The sequence below is a fragment of the Aphis gossypii genome, chromosome X, assembly GCF_020184175.1.
Source record: "Aphis gossypii isolate Hap1 chromosome X, ASM2018417v2, whole genome shotgun sequence".
In the NCBI taxonomy this organism is placed as follows: domain Eukaryota; kingdom Metazoa; phylum Arthropoda; class Insecta; order Hemiptera; family Aphididae; genus Aphis; species Aphis gossypii.
Genome location: NC_065533.1, coordinates 12,054,136 through 12,075,250, shown reverse-complemented (window position 1 = coordinate 12,075,250; position 21,115 = coordinate 12,054,136). Strand labels below are relative to the sequence as shown.

The following is a 21,115-nucleotide window of genomic DNA, read 5'->3' as shown; positions in this document are numbered from 1 at the left end:
CCTAGTTCAAGTGCAATCGTTCAAACTGTAATTTTCTTATCGGTCCAAGTCGAGACAGATATGCGTTATTCTTTGATTGATGATTAAATTTTAATTATTTATCTTAATTTTGTTTTTCTTGAGTTAAGTGGATTATTAGCATTATTTATATAAGCTTTACACTTCGCTCTTTTCGAGTACATTGTTTGATTTTAAGAGCTTTTAAATATTTATTATACACACTAAAGACTAAACATACGGTGAGGTTATATCCTTAAATTGAGTATCCAAAGTTTTTTTCATTTTAGTTTAAACAATTCATATACTTGCGACAATTATACACGTATCTACTACTTAATATACAGAAATAAATATTATTTTAATTTTGTATAGTTTTTTATTAAAAATTGTTACTTTTTTAGATAAACCGGCAATAATAACAAATTTTTCTTGTATATCTGATAATTGGGTAAGTTTGACGTGTAATTGGACCAAGCCAGAGAACCCAATTAAAACATCATATAAGTTATTCTTCAGATTACCTGGTCGTGCTGGAGGCAGGTAATGTATAATATAGTAATTATTTAGTTGGGGTTATAACACTTATAACTAAACTGTTTTTCCTATATTTTAATTTTTTTTTTTTTTTTTAGAACTATTATAAATTGTCCTAAGGATTCAGATTCCAGAGAAAATACTTGTTATTGGGATTTCTCTACTACACCAATATATAGACAACCATACGAATATTATTATTTTACATTAATTGGTGATAACATATTAGGAAACTCAACTACGACTATTCGTTTTCATCATTACGCCAATGGTATATTACATATACTATTTAAATTTTATTTAACTATGAATTACAAGCATATTCCGTTTAGATTTTACATTAAAATAATAACTTTGTATAAATCTGTTATTTAAAAAAAATAAATAAATGTTTTTATATTTGTTTTAGTTATCCCCGCGAGCCCTATTAATATTACAGTGGTAGATAAAACTCAATCTAGTGCCATGCTAAGGTGGTCTGTAGGCACAATGACAGCCTTTCCACGAGAACTAATTCATAAGATTGAATATAAGTCTCAATGGGATTCCAATCCTGAACATTGGCATGTAAGTGCTCATGCATTTTCCAATAAAAATAACAATTATACTATGTAACATTTATTTTTTGCAGTCTGTAAATGTGAGTGACGTTTGTAATTCATCATCAACGTCCAATCAAACCAATTCTTATTCGAATTGTCGAGAACGTGACACAGACTATTATTATTTTAATGTAACCGATTTAAAATACCCGTTCACGCATTACGATTTTCGCATATATGTGCGTTCTTCAGTTGCACGTGGGGAAGACAAATGGTCTCCTCCTGGCTGTATAACTTTGAAAACAAAACCTTCAAGTAAGTTAATTTATATCGTTATTACGCGTAGATTAAACAATACGACAATAAATTCAATTCAACTTAAAAATTTAAACAATATTTACCTATTCTTTTTTCAATAATATAATTGAATTGAATAAATTTCATAATATTTTTATTATTACCAATGTAATTATTACATTATTTATATAGTACCTAGAAGACCTCCACGAACTGATGTAGGAAGCTTTGAGTGTGTAACGTCACCTGTCGATAAATCTAAAAGAGACGTGTTCATTTATTGGCAGAATATTGAGGATAACGAGAAATGTGGTGAATCATTTGAGTATCGTGCTTACTATACTTCCACGACTTCAGATAATAAAACCATGTTAGTATTATTTTTCAATCTATTTATTTATTTTAATTTATTACTGAATTAATTTCGTAATTTAAATTTGTTTTACAATATAGTATTCATCGCAGTAACGAAACATATAAGAATTATGCCAAGTTTGAAGGACTCAATACCGACATTGGGTACAATTTTACTGTGTATTCATCAAATAAAGAAGGTTTATCAACAGAGTATTCTACAATTTTTGTTCCCAACGAATCAGACAGTAAGTACACAAATGTAATTTAAAATTGTTTGAGTAAGTTCTGTTGACTAATGTTGACTGTGTTATTAGAACTTGACGAACCGTTATCATTTACAAAAATGGCATTTGATGAACGAGGTGTATTTGAACTTTCATGGAAAAATGCTAGTAGTCAAAAATCATTAGCAGCTAATCAAGTTAATGATTATACTATATTTTGGTGTGAAAGTGATAAGGACCGTCCATACCAGTGTAATGTATGTACAATTTAAATATTTTAAATACTATCATAGATTGTAAATATTCATTATTTTTAAATAAATATTTATGTATGAGAATATGTCACGTTATGTACGAATGCTATCTAATAATAATTGCATTTATAATTTCTTTATATTAACGTTCTACTTTATTTTATGCTATTATATTATATTATTGAATGCACCAATATATTAATAGTATGAATGGTAGGTAAATATATTAAAGCAGTACTTTTGATTTTGATTATTTGTTCCCATATTTATATTATATATACAATTCATATGTATAAGAAAAAGTTAATTTGCATTGATACCTACTATTATCAAGTTAAGCTAAAACTTGTATTCACATTATTTTGTTGTCTTGCTAAAGGGTTTTATATAACCCGTTTATTTATAAATATAAATAAATAATCATAATTCATAAGATAAAAATTTAAGTTAGCCAAATGTAAATAATCTAAGTACATTAGCATATATTATTTATTGACTTAAGTAAATTAAATTAGTCAAAATTAAGAACATTGAATTATAAGTTGATGGCAAACAATTTACCTATTTAACCTCTAGAAGTTAAAAACTAATACAGAAAAAAATATTAAGAAGTGGTACGCTATTTGTTTTCTCTATGACTCATACGCGACTAATGTATTGATGTTCTTTAAAATCAATTTAATATTGTTAACTTTAATATTAGAGGTAATCGAACCATTATCTAATTTTAAGATAAAGAAATTATTTGTTTTTATACATTGAATTCTTTACGGTAATTTAATTTATATTTGAGCAAGTTAGTAGTATGTAAAATATTACAATTTAAAAATTCAGAAAAATTGAATTATCGTTAACATCCAACGTTATAGACATAGACAGATATAATATTATTAATTTTAAGTTTTATAATATGTCAGTTCACTAAAATATTAATAAGCCCTCGAGACATGGCTGGTTCCCCTGAACTTAAATTTGCCATACTACGCAGATTAAAGAGAGAAAACAAATAGTTCCCTGACATCTTTCTGACTTAACACAATTAAAAATAAGTTGATTTCTTTTCTTTTTTTTCAAATACCTAATAAAAACCAATTTTTATATTTATTAAATACCTAGCACGAAACGTTTAGTTAAAAATACATTCTACGAGGTACACATTTATATTGGCACACTAGCAGCTAATAAAAGTGAATAATTTGATCAATCAATGACAATTATTTGGTCATTTTATTTGAAATCAGTGTACAGTGTGTACACCGTGATTAAATAAAACAGTAGATAATTTTTTAAACCACAGTTATAAATATGTATCAACATGATTTTAACTTAAATTAAATTATTTTTATATGCACTTTAACTAGTTAAATTAAAAAGCAAAAAATAACAACTTTTTATTAATACAAAATGTTATGAGAAAATCGTATTTACTAGTTTTAATAGTCTAAAACATTCATCTAAAAATTTAATATTTTCGAACTCGTGACTTTTTTAACATATAAACTCCTTCCATCCCAAAATAAGTACATACTAAATTATATATATAATTTTCATCAATTGTGTTTTTTATGTATAGGGTTATATGAACTGGATGCATATACCGAGTTCAGAATCTTGCTACAATATTACTGTATCAGATCATATGAAAATTTATCAATTTGCAATAAGCGCTAACAGTCAAAGCGCACAAAAGACTGGTATTACTAGTGTTTATCAACCTCCCACTTATACTAGTAGTGGGATGGTATGGGCGTCATGCACAGTACTACATAATAAAAGTATGAACATCAGTAGCTTATTTTATTTGCTGAATTGAAAATTTATAGATTTTAATACTTTTTTTTTTTTAATTAGTCGTTGGAAAAATAAAAAATGTCTGGGTAAATATGATTGGTTCGGCATCTATGGAATTGAGATGGAAACTTGATTGCTCTGACAGAATAGGCGCAGTTCTAGGATTTCGTATATTTTATTGTCCTGTAGTATCCATAAATAATTCTGCGTGCAAAGGTAAGATATTATTATAATATTGAACTATCCAATTTATTATATGTATAACATATTATTACGACTTAATAGAGTTATTTATAATATTTTTTGTGGCTATATGTATTATTTGGAAGCAATATATGTTTATATATATAAACCTCTATGAATATATTTCAAAGTATTTCAGTATAAATTAAAGTAACATTTATTGTCGTCATTATACTTTTATTTCTACAGCAGTAAAAAAAAAATTAAATAATTTATTATAGTAGGTAGTGAACATATTATCTCACTAATATTCAACGATGAAAATATATATTTAATAAGTTTATAATATTGATTACTGAAATGTAAAGTTTTGTATTATTTATTTTTATTACGTACTTAATAAGTTGTGTATTACATTATTTATTATTATTTTTTTTTTTAATGACATTTTAGAACCTATGTTGAATAAGACTGTTAGTGGTGAGATGGCACAAGATAGCAGAGGAATAGCAAGCATTACGGATCTCAAGTCATATACTACATATATGGTTACCATTGCACTTATCACTAAACATGGCGAAGGGTTACATAGCGATCCATTGCTCAACACCACTTTAGAAGGAGGTATATTTGCATATTTGGCATATTATTGATTCTAGTTCAATTTTAACTGCTACTAGAGAATAATATTAATCATATTTATTAATAAATGTTGTTTAATACTCAGCACCTGATATTCAAAACCTGACTATAAATGTCACGCAACTGACCAATACGACAGTCTCTCTTCAGTGGTTGCCTCCTAAATTCACGAATGGTATTGTCCGTTACTACCATATTCATTATTATTTGGACGATATATTACAACAACAGGATTTGATTGATTCATTTGACGAACAACAAGTCATAAATGAACAACGTCGTATTACAGTTCATGACACGAAGGTATTTAAATATATATTTAAAAACATGTTTATATTAATATACATACTAATTCTTCATAAAATTTTTACAAAAAAATAAACCGCTCTAAAAGGTATGTAATAGTAATAAAATACAAACAATTGTACTTTTTAGTGTCGTCTGGATCACCTTGAAAGTTACAGAAGCTATACAATTACTATCACAGCATGCACAACAATTTGTTCAGAGCGTTCGCTTCCCATAAAAGTGCGAACAGCTGTAGGAAGTGAGTTAAAAACTTTAAAATCATACAAATACGATTCAATGTTATATAAACGTATTTATATTATGTATAGTGCCAGGAAGGGTTCCTCAACCAACTTTAAATTACGAAAACAGCACTAGGATAGCTGTATCCTGGCAGAAACCCGTAAAACCAGCCGGTCCGGTCGATTATTATGAATTAATTGTAGCGCATCACAGTGGACCCACAAATTCACAAACTACAAATGGTGGTTCGTCTTCGCCCACCGCTTTAGCTTCTACACAGATACAAGAAAATCCGAACAATTACCTTTACCGCAGCAATTGTAAATAACGTTGTACTAGACTTAATGTTTTTAATAGGATTTAATTGATTTTTTTTTTATTATTATTCATCTAGCAAACGTGTTTCGTGTACCTGTTCCCGATTGTAATAATGAACAAGATAGAGGTCAACAAACGTTTTCATTTGCTGTACGAGCTGTAAATAACAATCCACTCGATTCTCATAGGCCATATTTTGGTCAGTGGTCGACTCCTGGGTCAGTCAGTTGTGTGTTGCCAGGTAATTTTCAATGAATAATTTTTTTTAATATTTTTCAAATTTTTATATGAGGATATTTAATGAATTATTAAAAATATAATGCGCTCATTATATAAAAAATCAACATTTGGGTAAATATTAATTTACTTGAACACAGCCTTATATGTTTTATTAAGTTAAAAATAAATAAAAACACGTGTATATTTCGAGTCACTGAAATCATAAATCTTAGAATGAATAAAGCTTTATATATTTTATATTTAAGAATAGGTATCTTGTATCTGAATACAAGATAATAAAATATAAATGGTTAGCAGATATTCTCAACGACGTAATTATCGGAACATTTCAGAAATAACGTAATATTGGTTAACAAACTTTTATTCTACACGTTAAATAAATTATATAAATTGTACAGTTCTGGTCCGTAAACATTGACTGACTCAAAACATCCACAGTTAAGTTTTAGAAAATAAAATTACTTTCATTATTGCGTTTCTTTTTTCCTTTTGTTAATGTCTATTTATAACTCATACTTTGAACGACATAGGTTCAGGAAAAGTTATTGATTTTACAATAATTGTTATTACTATTGATAGTTTAGTAGTTGGAACCTAAATAGATTTTTTTTAAGCATTTAATAAAAGTATATTCTAACATTTTTAGATTCTGAGCGGAACGATAAATGTATTAATATTATTTTTAAGATGTTTTCATTTATTTATTTTTTCTGTAGACACTTTTTCTTGTACAAAAAATCTTGGATTTATAACTTTAAAATTAGTTCCTGGTAGCAACGTGAATCCAGTTGGTACTTTGGGGAGGTCAAAAAATAAATTTACATGTTTTTAAAAATAATTAGGAAAAACTAAAACTAATAAAAAAACAGAGATTTTTAAGAAAAATGAAATTTGTTTTGGTAACTAACAAATTATTAATCATAAATATTTAATAATTAATATGTTCGAAATATTTTTTACTATTATTGAGCTATTATTATTTAATATAGGAATTTTATTTTTTATTAGTATTTTTCTGTAAGTAACGAAAACAATATTTTGCTCTGTCAGAGTATAGGATATAAATAAGTTGTTTGTATACTAATTAAAAACTATCAAAAATACATTTTTATAATACTATAAAATTTTAGTATAAACGTAACTATAACCTATTTACATAGAATTTAGTACCTTTTTTCGAATTTTACATTTTGTAATCTGAACATCTAGTAGATATGTGTTTCACACGTTAAAACATCTATTCTTATCTTAACGATTTTTTAATTCAATTTGCAAAAGTATAATATTTAATAATAAATTATGTAAAAAAATGTTTAGTAGCAATAATTCAACCATCCAATGTGGATTTAACTTACGAACTATCACTTTTTTTAATTATGAAACTTTTATGTTTATCATAATCTCTTATATAATTTAATTCCTTTGAAACCAGTTCCGACTTATAGTAACCTAACTTCGTGTTCTATATTTGAAATAAAGTTCCATGTCCAATAAAAATAAATTTAAAATTTTTGCTGATTAATAAGTAATAATTATTATATTATTATCAAATGTTAGTTTAATAAAACACAAATAAATACAATATTATATAATAAATAATATTGTAGGTATGAAAATAATTACTCATGTATTTCGATTTTCGACAACAATGATATATGATTGGAATAGTATATGCACCACGATAGCATAATTAAACAGTAGCGGCATCTTTATTAATAGTACCAATTTTATTAGAGGCAATAATTCATTTAATTTTGTATGTCTAAAAATAGGCGCATATTGCGTGGGACGGACGAAAAAGCTTTACGGGTCGTTGTGACGACTTATTTTTTATTTATATAATATAGGACGTACATGATGCGCTAATAAAAAAGTTGTATATTGTTTTAATTTCGTGAACCATCCGCAAAAAAATAGGGTCTGGGTTGCTGATCCACATCATGACTCCGCAGGGCATCGCTTCAGTGTATTATTATAATAGTACCAACTCCGGCTAGTCAGTTTCGTACTATAATATAAACCTGCGTTGAGATTTTAAAGCCACTTTTTTCCGGATTTTAGCCTAGGGCCACTCAAAGGACTGCCACTTAATTTACCTGGCATTATCGGTGTAGTACCGACAGTGGGTCATATTTGTACTAAAAACGAACAAAATTATGTGAAATTTCACTGCGTATAGTTTAAATATATTATAATATTAATTTAAAATTATTCGTGAATTTACACTTTCATATTTCATTAAAAAACATTTAAGCATTTAATTATTTGATTTGTTTAAAAATATTATTTAATATTGTACGTACATTAAAAAAAATCTTTAGTTGTTGCGGTTTTTGTATCCTTAATGTCTATGTTTGCACATTTATTTAATTTTGATTAGTTAGGTACTTAATTTCAAAGCTTTTAATTGTAACCAAGTATTGACAATTTAAGTATTTTTTTAAAGCTAAAAAATATCTTAACTTCAAACATGACTAATTTAATTAATATATATTTTCTAAATTTAGTCTTTTAAACGGCGTTTAAAATTTAAGTAAGAAGATAGGTACTTTCAAATTTGTTGTTAATAGAGTGCATTATAGTTATTGCGTATTAACGCTTTCATTTATATTATATTTATATATAATAATTAATAATATTAATCGTCGTGAAGCACACTAAATTCCAGTCCTCAATCATCTGTAGCCTCTACTAAACAATTTTTAGGATAAATTTTAAATTACCCTAGAAATTATAGCTTGAAGACAATTTATCTGTTTACTGCATTATTATAAAGTACCCTTATAAATGAAGGGATAGGTACTATTTTTTCACAGCTATGGAGAATGGAGATATATATTTTTTATTTTTGTAATTTAGAGCAACAATTATTTATAAGCTTTTAAGAGAGCAAAAAATAAATACCGAGTGCAATATACTTATTACATTAGATATAAATATTAATATAACGAATTCCATGTAAGGTAAACTATTATACTATTACAAAGTGTATGTATAACTTCACTCGACGGTTGAAAAACAGACTCGACATAGTAAAAAATTACCGTTTTAGATTTAGGAGATTAAAAATAAATTCGATTGTAGACTACACGATAAACAAAATTATAAAATCAACAAATAAGGAACAACCAAACAACACACATTCTTGGAACATGCAATAAATAATATATTCTGATATTAAAACAAACCAAATTAAATACATGTGTTATAAACCTATAATTTATTAACTAAGCAATCATATGATGTAAAATATTACACGTATATTTTTACCATTTTAAAATTTTAAATACATTTAAAAAGTCAAAATAATAATTTTTTAAATATTTACAGAGCTATTACTTTTTGTTGGATTGCTTCCAAAGTCGTATGTAGATGCCAGGCCGTTGTCCCTGTAGGCTGTAGGTGTATTTCCTAGCCGTTGCTAACTTAGAATAAAATTATTCAAACAACTAAATAACACTAATATCCATTAAAATAATATGTCTTAAACCGTAAAAAAAAATATCGATTATTATTTTTTATAATAAAAGCAACTATTTGTCTTTCCGGCCGATAAAAATATAAAACGTATAAAATTATGTGTCTTAATTATCTACTAAATTATTGAAAAGTAGGGACGTACAGACGGACTCAAGCATGCTCCATTTCTTAGATACTATACTAAACACGCTTGAGTCGGAAATTAATTATTTAAAATCATGATAAAATTATTTTATTTTTCAAAAATATAAATGGTAAATAAAATACTACTATATTATATGATATTATGGTATTTAAAATCGAATAAAACACCGTCTCAATGGTTATTATTATGTATTATTATTTTGGGTACCTATATAATTTAACACAACTAGTGTTTATACTTTATATAAGTGCCTACTAAAATATTCTTGTTCCATTTTAATATTATATAATCTAATTCAGAATAAAATATTTTTATGATATTTTCGAATTATAATTCATTAGTAAATAAATAGTTGTATATATTGATAATATTTACTGCTCATTAGTAGCGTAATTTCAAAGTATATCTTGAATCAGAGACATAATATGAATAGTTGGTTTCTCAGATTATCCTTTAGTGATAAACATTTCCTTAAACGGCTTAAACACGTATTAAATCAACCCTGAATAGTACTGTGTGTACTTTACACAAACTTAAAAGTGCTGATATAATTTCCCAAGAACTTTTTAATTGTTATGTCATATTGACTAATTTCTATATTTAATATATGTTAAAAATTAACCAATATCATTATAATTAAGTCTTAAAATAAAATAAATATGCTGGTTTTAAATTAATTTTATTTTTATTAGTACTCATACTACTGCAATGCATTGTAAAACGTATATTGCGTAGACCTACAATATTATTGTATCATATCTCGAACAATTGTTTTTTAACTATATTATTTTTCTCTATAACTTAGTTATTGTTGTTTTTCCTTAGGTCTTCCTCTAGCGCTTCATTTAGTTATATGGTCATGTTTGTTTATCGTTTTGTCCACTGTTTCGACGTACTGGGGTAACAGGTAAATTTTACATTTAAAAACAATACTTATTATTTATTATATTGTTTTCAATATCGTTTCTCTTTAATATTGTTATAATGTATATTTATTTTTGTTCATAAGACTCTGGAGAAAATACAAAGTTATGCATAACGTAGAAGTAGTTCTACCACCCACATTGAATATCAATTTTAAATTTGTAAGTATTTATCTATTTTATTATATGTAGTGAAACTTTCGTGAATTTACTCTTTTACCCAAATACCTAGCATATAAAATGTTTTAATTGGTTCTGTCATGCGTTCTCAGAAAATATATTGCTTGTATCATATTCACTCTAAATAATTATTACAGAATCATTTTAAACTGCTTAAATTCGTGAGGTAGAAAATAAGAAAATTGTCGGGTTTGATGTGGTTAACTGGGTCAACACAAATGTATATAGTTACTTATTTACCAACGGTATTAGAATACTTTTATAGTTAGGAGTATACACCACAAAATTCATATTTGTGGTACGTCAAATATATTTTACCCGGTAAGATTTCGATAGCAATAATGGTTATGGCATTATAGGTAATAATTATAATATACGGTCCCTGTAAATTACTGCCTTCGAAAGCTTTTCACTGAATATCGCAACCGCAAGCCGAACAATAAGGGCGGTATACTTTATTATTATAGTTGTTCCGAAGCATAGTAATATTTAAACAACGACAGCGATATAATTACCGTAATTTTACTTAAATAGCTATATTCATACCTATGAATTTCGACAACGCGCTTCGTTCGTACCATACCCCCCTCGTACACTGATAGACATCTTACCTAGATACGTATTGTGCCGAATTTTTCTAATTCAACTCGCCCATCAATTTTTTATTTTTTCATACAGTATTTTAATTGTGTTGACCGTTCCACGAGAGTTTCCCATTGCATTAAATTATCGTTATAATTAATTATATAATTAATATTAATATTTTATAATTAATCACACGCCAATCTGCTGCAGGACCATTACAACAACTTTGACGAAAACGTATTGGAGTCGGGTCAACACTATTATGTGGAGGACGGTCACATTATTTACGAAAACGCTCCAGCCGAAGTTGACGCCGCCACTATCGCGTACTTCAACGGAAATTCAAATGTTTCGTCAGGGTCCAATCGCCGTAAAAACAGCAGCGTCAATGCCAGTGCCGAGCGTCTGCCGTCATCCCGGTGGAGTCCCGCGACGGCTTCGACAACCATTACGGTGGCTGAAGACGACGACTCTTCGTCCAGCAAACATCAAGTGATTATAATATTTTTATTATTGTTAGATATTATCATGACTTTTTATCGAATACACCGGAAAATAAACCGTCGGATGGCCTTACACTTATGGATTGATATTTAGCAAAATGTCCTTAATCTTTAAAAACAATCGCTTTAAAATTAAAATAATTTCTTTTTTCTTAAATAAAATTTTAAATTATTAATCAATAATAAATAATGAAAAATATTTTCAACTTATAAATAATTAATAGATATTAGATGTATAATACTTTTGTATAAGTTTAATTACATAATTTTTTATCAGTTTTCTAAAAAAGTTATTGAAATATTAAAATTGTAATTGATCAGAATAATTTTAAAAATATAGTTTTATTATTATGACCAAGTAGGAAAAATAGAAATTCGTGTATAAAATGCACTATATTAAAACGAAATTCGATCAAACTAAGTGATATTTGCAGGTCAGTTACGTTTGCTTTACGAGATCTGTCATTTAAATTAATCCGTCTCAATTTATAGGTTTTTTGCCATATTTGAATAAATCCCCAAGATAACATCATGTGATATTGGAAACAATATTCAAAATCCACACTGTCCAATTAAATAAATCAAAAAAAATCCAGAATTATACCATAAATGTCCCTCTCAATTAGTCCATAAACCTACAATTAATATGAAATTCGAGTATTATCTCTGGATGAAAATGTCACGATGAACCCGTATTATACATCCAAGGTGTATTTATTATTATATTTATTCTTACAAAAAAAAAAAAAAAAATTAAAAATTAAATTTTTATTTTGTACATTTATAAAGCATTTCACAGGTTTCCCTATACAAAAATATGCAAATTATGCTGATTGAAAAATATTAATATTATTATAGTACTCTTTTATACAAAAAAAAAAAAATAAAGATAAAAAAATTTTAAATGATTATAAAAAAATTCATAACATTTTTTTTAAATTTCAAATGCTTTTTAAAACTTAGATTTTCTCTTAAGTGATTTATCAGCAGTATCAAAAATACATAGTCATATTTTTTTTTATAGGAGTGCGCGTTTAAGTTTAGACAAAATTTGATAATTGAACGAAAAAGAAACAATTTTTGTTATAATTATTTTAGTCGGTTTGTTGTTATTTAAAAACTATTTATTTTTGAGGGACTATGTAACTTTTTGAAATTAAGTAATTATCATTACATACCATGCATAATGAAATTGTGATGAAATGCCCATGAACATAGATTAGGTTAAACCTATTCATACAATTATTTTATGATAATGTGTCTGTATAGAATATTTCATAAGTTAATAACAAAATAATTGTTATTTAATCAATATTATATGATATAATTTTATAATAATCAATTATTTTGTCAACATTTAGGTCAAGTTCAACATATCGTATTATTAATAAATTATTTACAGTTAATATAAATAATATGTATATTATCAACTATATCCTTATAGAATTAGAGTAGGTTCATAAACGAATTTAAATTTAGCATATTTCCTAATTATCTCTTCAATTACGAGATACACTCGAGATTTCCTATACGAAACAGACTGATTTTCCAAGTTTTTTTTATAATTTATAAATAATAATAACTCATTTTTTACGGATGTTATAAAAAATTATAATTACTTGATTATTGTTTTCTGGACAACAGTTTTTTGTGGACCGGAACAATCAAGATGAATTTTACCTTCGAATATTTTGCATGATAATCGAATTACCTATTTGGAATAAATCTTTCACAGTTAAAGGGTATTAGCTTGATAAGGCGGGGGAGATTTAGTTTTTTAATGGAGGATAGAGTGTAAACACAATGGATAATCATTAAAAAATGAAAAATAAAAAAAGTCATTATTTCGACCTCGTTTTTTAATACCTTTGTTGACTATTTACAGCTCATAATGCCATCGTCATTACCAAAAACGAAGAGCGAGAGCCTTAGCGACGGCAACAGCTTGAAAAGCGAAGAAGACGAAGTGCTGGAGGTTGTTCCGCCCACGGAACCAGTCATGCCGTTCTTTTCGTTACCGGACACGCCTACGATAACAGCCGTTGCGGCGACAACCAGTGGTGCGATGACGGCGCCGACCGGAAGCATCGCCCGCAGCGGTAACGGTTACCAGAGCACCGGTAACGGCTACCAGAGTAGCGGCAAAGGTTACCAGAGCGCCAGTAAAGGTTACCAGAGCAACGGTTACGATTACCGGACCAGTGGTAACGGTTACCAGGGCAGCAACGTCTGTCAGGACGTCGCGAAAAACCGATTGGTTGGCGACAGCCGCGGCGACGGTATCGTTCCCTCCTCGGCGGTCATCAGTTGTTTTGTGGGCGACCAGCGGCAGTCGAACGATAAAAACCTCAGCCGGTGTAGCGGCGGTAACTCATCACCTGTCCCAGATGGCGGAAGGGAATTTATATTTCCCGCCGTAGAATCTGTCACTGATGAAAATCGCTCACACCAAGAACAGGCGAGTGAATAATTTTCGGTATGACTCTTGAAGGTAGCTTTTTAAGTTATAATATTTCAATTGCAATATTAACGCGTTAGGTACTCTATACTACCACTAAGTGCGTACCATTTAAGTCGTGTGCTTGAACGAGAAAAAAATAAAAAAAACTAATTAAATAAATCCGGCATAAAAAAAATATTCTAATCGAGTCCGTTAATTGCATGGAAAAACTAAATATATTAATTGAATTAGCAGATTTTCTTTTATTCTGCAGGTGTATATGAATAATGAGTATATTATGTGTATATAGTGCATTTTTATGGTTGTGGTTAAAATAGGAATACCTACTCTGTTTAACACTGTTCATTAGTTCATTAACCGAATCTAACTAAATAAGATCATATTATGACTAAAGAAAACGAAATTATAGTAAAAATACTGCTGCTGTTACCTACAAATAAAAAAAATATGATTTATTAATTCGTAAAAAAAATTATCGCTAAAGTTTTCATTGGTATAAAATAATAAATATATGCGCTTATTGTTTTCAACTTATAACGACATGGTAGGTTATAATGGTTATATTCATAATTATACACATTTATCAAATTTTTATAAGTATTTCTAAATTAAAAAAAAACATTCTTTATTGATTTAAATATTTTTAATATTTAATTACTTATTTTATTATTTTAATTACCTATAATTATTTATATAGAATTTTTCTTATAAACAGTCCGTTTGCTAAAACTAAGTGAGAAGGAATATAATTTGTTTTTCAATGTATGACAGGACTCAGTTAATATAAAGACTAATAGTTGTACTAATTGTGTTTAGAAAATCGAGACTAAATTAAATTGTAAAGGGTTTATTGGGACTCATTTCATATGCACCATCAAGCACTCTTAACCATCACTAAGTATCCATAGTTAACGCTGGGATAGGAAGTGTGCAAGGAATACTCCATGACCTCTAGTTAATCTCAGAAATGAAAATACAAATTCTATATGACTAAATCGACGACATACATCGATCTCAGGGGACAGGGGATTGTTAAATACAATTCGTAAAAATGTCGAGTATACGTGTTATATAATGTTATAAAAATTCCTGGACTAGAATAGTGTTGCCGGTTGAAAATAATAATAGGCTGCTTTGTGTTACATAATAATATAATATTATGTATCAATTACAGAAACATAGCAGTACAAATTTGAACAAATTTATTGACCAACATTTACCTAACCGAATTTGTTCGGAATACATTCAGATACCCAAGTCATAGCATGTTTATATTTCCACTGTTTATTATATATATTTTATTTTATGTAAAATATTTCATTTTGGTGTATGGTATGTCTATCAAGTACCTACCCTACACAATTTTTTTTTGGAAGGGGTACAAAAATAAAGTTATATACATAGTACAACATATATTATATACTAGGTATATAGTGTAGAAATAAGACAGCTAGTAGGTACTTGAAAAACTTTAATACTATAATTGAGTATACCTACCGCCAAACAAATTATTAACAACTATTTGATCTTGGGTGGAAAACATTGTAGTATTATTATCAACATGCAATACTTTGCTCTAGTGTTAATTATAATTAGTAAACTTAATGTTTTGAGAATCCTCAATACGTATAAACTTTATCACGTTACACGTGTAGAAGACCAGATACAACACGCACGTGGGTTCGACGTCTTCTTCTTAACTATTATTTAATAAATGTCATTAGTCATTAGACTTGTCGTTTCAATCCTTTATAACATAATTACTGCGGTGAACGTTTAATTGATGCGTCGATGACGACAGGGTATAAATATAAAGTCATCGACGGTACGAGCCGGGCCTATTATAATGTACGTCATATAATACATATCGTTCGAGTTATACATATAGCATTGAAACAGCGGGCGTTGGGGGATGAGTACGCCACAAGTCGTCTACGTGTACTCTCCGCTTCTAACTATTCCTAACTTCTCCGTTTTTTTTTTTTTCTCTAAACGTAATCAGTCCTCCTCTCGTTCTGTACCGCTGTGGTGTACATTATATTTTCATATGTGCTATGCATGCGCTTACGATTTTTAACGTTCGAAAAAGACTCATTTCACAAATTTTGAATCGTCATTTGTCTTTTGGTCACAGGAAAGTGAACGGTTGCCTCGTCGCATCGACGATAAACAACGATCGCCACTGCAACGGCGGCCGCCACAACAACAACAACAACAACAACATCATCATCATCGACCAAACCGACACGACGGCTATTGCGGCAAACAAATGATGATCGCAGCGGCCGCCGTCGCCGCCGCCGCCACCGCCACTGACCTCGGCAGAGTCAACGGCTGCGAAACGACAACGCTGAGCCCACAGCAACAGTTACCGCTGCCGCCGCTACCGTCCACGCCGCCGCCGCCACAACAACAACAATTACAACAAAAACTGCTACAATCGCCTCCCCCGCCGCCGCCGCCGCCCCCGCCGCCTCCGCCCCCGTTGTCGGCGCATCAACAACCACCGACGACGGCGACGCTTCTCGCTTCGAGCACGGCGTACGTCATGTTGGACATGGTGACCGCAGCGGCCGAGAAAAAGCGACTGCTCCACATGGGCGGCGGACGAATTGACTACGGCAAACCCGTCGTCGTCGTCCAACTGCCCGCCGTATCGGTGGACTGCACCAGTTGCGGTACTTCCACAGCTCAAATATGAAATAATAATCGCGCCCTGTATAGAATATTAGTATGATAATGTTATGTTTTATATTATGATGTCTTATAAAAATAAACACATTTTTCCGGTTAGTAGTATAAGTTATAATTACTATTGCCCATACATCGCCAAGCGATTATCATAATAATTATAACATAATACTACCCGATTAAATAAAAATTAAAAATAAAATAAAAAACAAAAAAAAAAAAAAATGACCTAAAAATGTACAGTTTTAAGAGACTAAAAATAAATTCCAACATCGAAGTGACCACAAAGTATTATAATAATCATATTATGAACGAAGCCGGATCTTCTCTGCTGTACATATTATATTATTATTATTATTATTATTATTATTATTTTTTATAAAAATATACCGTCACCGCCCTAAAGTGTACATAATAATATTATTGTTTACTATAGTTAATTGTTATAATTATAGGTTGGTGAATAAATAAACAATTAGTATGCACGCCTAAAACACATGAATTATGTGAAAAATGCTCAATCATTTTTAAAATGTAGTGTACGTTAGTGAGTAGGTAGTAATAAACAGACGTCTATCAATATATAATGTTTGACAAATGCCGGGTTCGATTAGTGTTATTTTAAAAATAGCGATCGGTTATAAAAAAAAATGTTGAATAAATCATGACGAAATTAATTTTGAAACACGTCCGAATTGATTGAACAATGTGTCAGTGTTTTTTTAATTTTTTTTTTTTTTTTTTCATGTATGTCCATTAATACCTTAACGTCACTGATCAAAAGCACTAATATACTATTTAATCATAGTTGTAGTTGTTATATACTTTATGACTTTCAAAACTTATAGTGATTTATTTACCCACACGCATAATTATATGTACTGCATATGAGCATGCGCAAACAATTATCACCTACCTTTATTCTTATGGACAAGTAAATCATTTGTTACGTATAAAAATTGGTATTTGGTGGAGGGTCTCAAATTTTTGTTCTACATTAAGTTAAATAGCGCTCAATTAATTGTGTTCAGTCAGCGGTATTAGTACTGTAGTAGTAGTAGTATACACAAGCACTAATTATATGAATTTAAATTATACGGGGTTTTTTTTTATTGTGAGATTTTATATAAGTCTGTTGTCAACGACGGCTTTTGTTGGTCCAATCGTTTTTGACGAAAAGTGAGAGAAACGTATCAGTGTTTATTACACATACATACATACATACATAAAATATTTACTGAAAAATTTTCTTTTGTTTCATACATTGAAAAATTGTGTTTTTTTTATCTTTAAAAACTTACCTATTGTAATTTGTATTTATTTTAATGTTTATTGTTTTATAATGACATTATACTTTATTTTTATATTTATTTTATTTCTAGATACATATTATATATACATAAATATATATTATAATATATATCTTTTTTTTTATTATTTGAAATAATTAGAATATTATTTTGTTTTTGTTTATACTTTATTATTTTATTATATTGTACTTGTATAATATAAATGTAATATTGTCATGGTGCCATAAAGATTGATATTGAATTTAATATTGTCTAATTTTTTTTCATTTTTTTTTCTATATATATACTTGTATATATATATGTATAATGATTGTTAACATAAGAGGCTTTATAATTTAAGTCAATAACCTATAATTTAATTTAAACAAATTCTTTATTCGATGGTTAAAGCTATAGCTAAGAATTTTTATTTTACAATAATATTTAATTAGCATCATAGTTTTAACAATATTGTTACTACTGTTCTCGAAAAAGTTTTAGATAGCACATTATTTTCTCCAATTGATTCTTCCAGAAGGTATAGTTCAAGGTGTATCTGAGATATATATTATGTGTTTTAGACCTCATGTAATATTATGTTAATTATTGAGAGAAGTTTGTTCCATTGATCAAAAATTTGGGTTTACCTTATTTTTTATTTATATAATCATATGTAGTTTGAATGGCCAATTATTTCTCTAGTTTTGATTATATATTTTGTTTTGCATAATTTATAAGATAATAAATATTGTTAGGTTTGGTTTATCAAAAAAACTTTTTTATCAGAAAATCTATCAGTTTGGTCATTTTTCCTAAGTTGCTTTGATTGGAATAAAGTTATATGTTTTGATGTCAGTTGATTACTTCATTAAATATAAAAAAAGATGTTTTCTTTAATCTTTCATATAAGAAGTAGGGCATATTGGGTCTTTTATATAAGGAATAATGAGTATTATGAGTTTCCGAATTATTATTGGAAATATAATTTATATTGCCATCTACAAGGAAATAGGTACCTAGGTAACATAAGAAGTAACCCTCTTATCGGTCAATTGTCAGTGAAATAATTGGATAATACATTTGTTAAATTTTACTCAAGGCTTTTTGGTCATGAAGGAATTGGTAGAGGAATTTGAGCATGTTACCAGTTATTTTCCATTTTAAATACTAATGCAATGACAAACTCTCCAAACTCTTATCTTAGACCTTATTATTGTTATTATTATTATTTATTTGTTTATTAATGAGATGTAAGTTGGTGTTATAATGTTTGATTATATTATTATTGCCATATTGATGTTTATAACCCAATTTTAAACATAAAAGTGTTATATTTATGTATGTTGACACGTGTATTATAGATAATAAAATAATCTTAATACCTTAACTGCATTACTGTACTTTTTGCCACAAGTAATAATAAAAGATAAATATTACTGTTATTTTGTATTATTCATTGTTTGTGATAGGATTAATTATTAGTGAAACTTGGAACAATTTTTTTTTTATCAATAATATCAAGTTATCATCTTTAATATTTTTGTGAATGAACATATTTCAATAAAATTATACGTTATTCAATAACAAATAATTATGTCCTTTTTTGTTCAACTTAAAATATTATATAATATTCAACAATATTGGGAATGTTATAAAGGTAATTAATCTCTATTGTGATTTACCAGTTGCAAGGATATTGTAAAATATATTACCTAACCTAATCTACAGAATAATCTGATTAATAAAATAACTATTAACTCTGTAATAAAATTAACATTAAATGCATTTGCATTTAATGCGTGCTATTCAATATTTATTCTATAATCTATGCACATTAAGACTCTATGCCTACCTATAATTATTTATATTAATTAAAAATAATAAAATATTAGACAAATATACTTTACATCACAATAATTAGTATATTTTAACATGGTATTGGTTTAATAAAATGTTGTGCTCTACTACATTAGCACTGATTATATTAAATATACACAAAAGAGATGTATTTTATTTTACTTCTTTTTACTAGATTTTTAGATAAAAGCCTTATTAATGTAAAAATATTCAAAAAAAAAGGTATTTTATAATGTTATATCTAGTTAAAGTTAAATTGTATAAAATCAAAATTGTCTCCTTTCTGTGATTTTCAATCTATAAATTCAAGTGGTTCAACTATTATAAATTATAAAATAAAGTTAATTTTTAATATAAATTTTATGACACACAACTCCTATGTATATGAAATTAATAGCAATTTATTTAAGTAGCTCGTACGATTTGTAGGTTTTAAATTCTGAATGTATTGATTTTACAATGATGTCTGTTGTGTGTGTGTGTGTGTGTGTGTGTGTGTGTGTGTGTGTGTGTGTGTGTGTGTGTGTGTGTGTGTGTGTGTACAACATAACTTGTTAAAATAATGCTTTAATTTCAAACTTTGAGAGTGGTTTCCGATGGAAAAATGAATATCCTTGGTGCATTATACAGGTTGTAAACATTTTTCAACAGTTTATAAAAAATCGAGAAAAACAAAAAAAAAAGTGACGGAAAAACGGTAGTTTTTACGCAAAACCAATTTTCGAAAAAATCGATATTTTTGTATAGTTGTAACTCAAAAACTAATCACTGTAAATACTTGAAATTTTTACCTAATATCTATATTAGTGTTATCTATATTATACTGTTAAATTTTCAAAATATTTTGACTTTTTCGAGTTATTTATAGACAAAAAAAAAGTGTCGATAACAAAATATCCCAAAAAACTTGAGAATTCAATACAACATTTCGTATAAGTTGTTTTTATTGTAGATTAAAAAAAAATCAAAAATCGTATTACAATATTTTTTTATAGGAGTTTTAAAGATCAAATTTTTACGAAACACGTCGAAATCTTGAAAATGTACAAGTAATTTTGTAGATAGTTGAAAATTCATAAAATTTGTTG

General features: G+C 27.9%; 1 protein-coding gene across 4 annotated transcripts in view; it reads left to right on the top strand.

The window, feature by feature from the left end:
* Positions 1-19,612, top strand: part of LOC114119012 (cytokine receptor-like) — a 114,901-nt gene extending 95,289 nt beyond the window's left edge. For 2 of the 4 annotated variants that reach the window (XM_050208139.1, XM_027980465.2), the window contains exons 4-22: positions 402-540; positions 633-805; positions 944-1,101; positions 1,166-1,391; positions 1,566-1,743; positions 1,827-1,975; positions 2,045-2,211; positions 3,782-3,983; positions 4,060-4,215; positions 4,636-4,806; positions 4,910-5,127; positions 5,260-5,371; positions 5,442-5,675; positions 5,750-5,914; positions 10,364-10,445; positions 10,548-10,623; positions 11,437-11,718; positions 13,615-14,187; positions 16,325-19,612. In XM_050208139.1, the coding sequence (XP_050064096.1) occupies positions 402-540; positions 633-805; positions 944-1,101; positions 1,166-1,391; positions 1,566-1,743; positions 1,827-1,975; positions 2,045-2,211; positions 3,782-3,983; positions 4,060-4,215; positions 4,636-4,806; positions 4,910-5,127; positions 5,260-5,371; positions 5,442-5,675; positions 5,750-5,914; positions 10,364-10,445; positions 10,548-10,623; positions 11,437-11,718; positions 13,615-14,187; positions 16,325-16,891 (4,028 nt within the window). In that variant the 3' untranslated portion in view covers positions 16,892-19,612. Of the gene's footprint in view, positions 1-401; positions 541-632; positions 806-943; positions 1,102-1,165; positions 1,392-1,565; positions 1,744-1,826; positions 1,976-2,044; positions 2,212-3,781; positions 3,984-4,059; positions 4,216-4,635; positions 4,807-4,909; positions 5,128-5,259; positions 5,372-5,441; positions 5,676-5,749; positions 5,915-10,363; positions 10,446-10,547; positions 10,624-11,436; positions 11,719-13,614; positions 14,221-16,324 lie in introns of all 4 variants that reach the window. The other 2 variants (XM_050208141.1, XM_050208140.1) reach the window with 2 other exon arrangements.
* Positions 19,613-21,115: the final 1,503 nt, after the last annotated feature.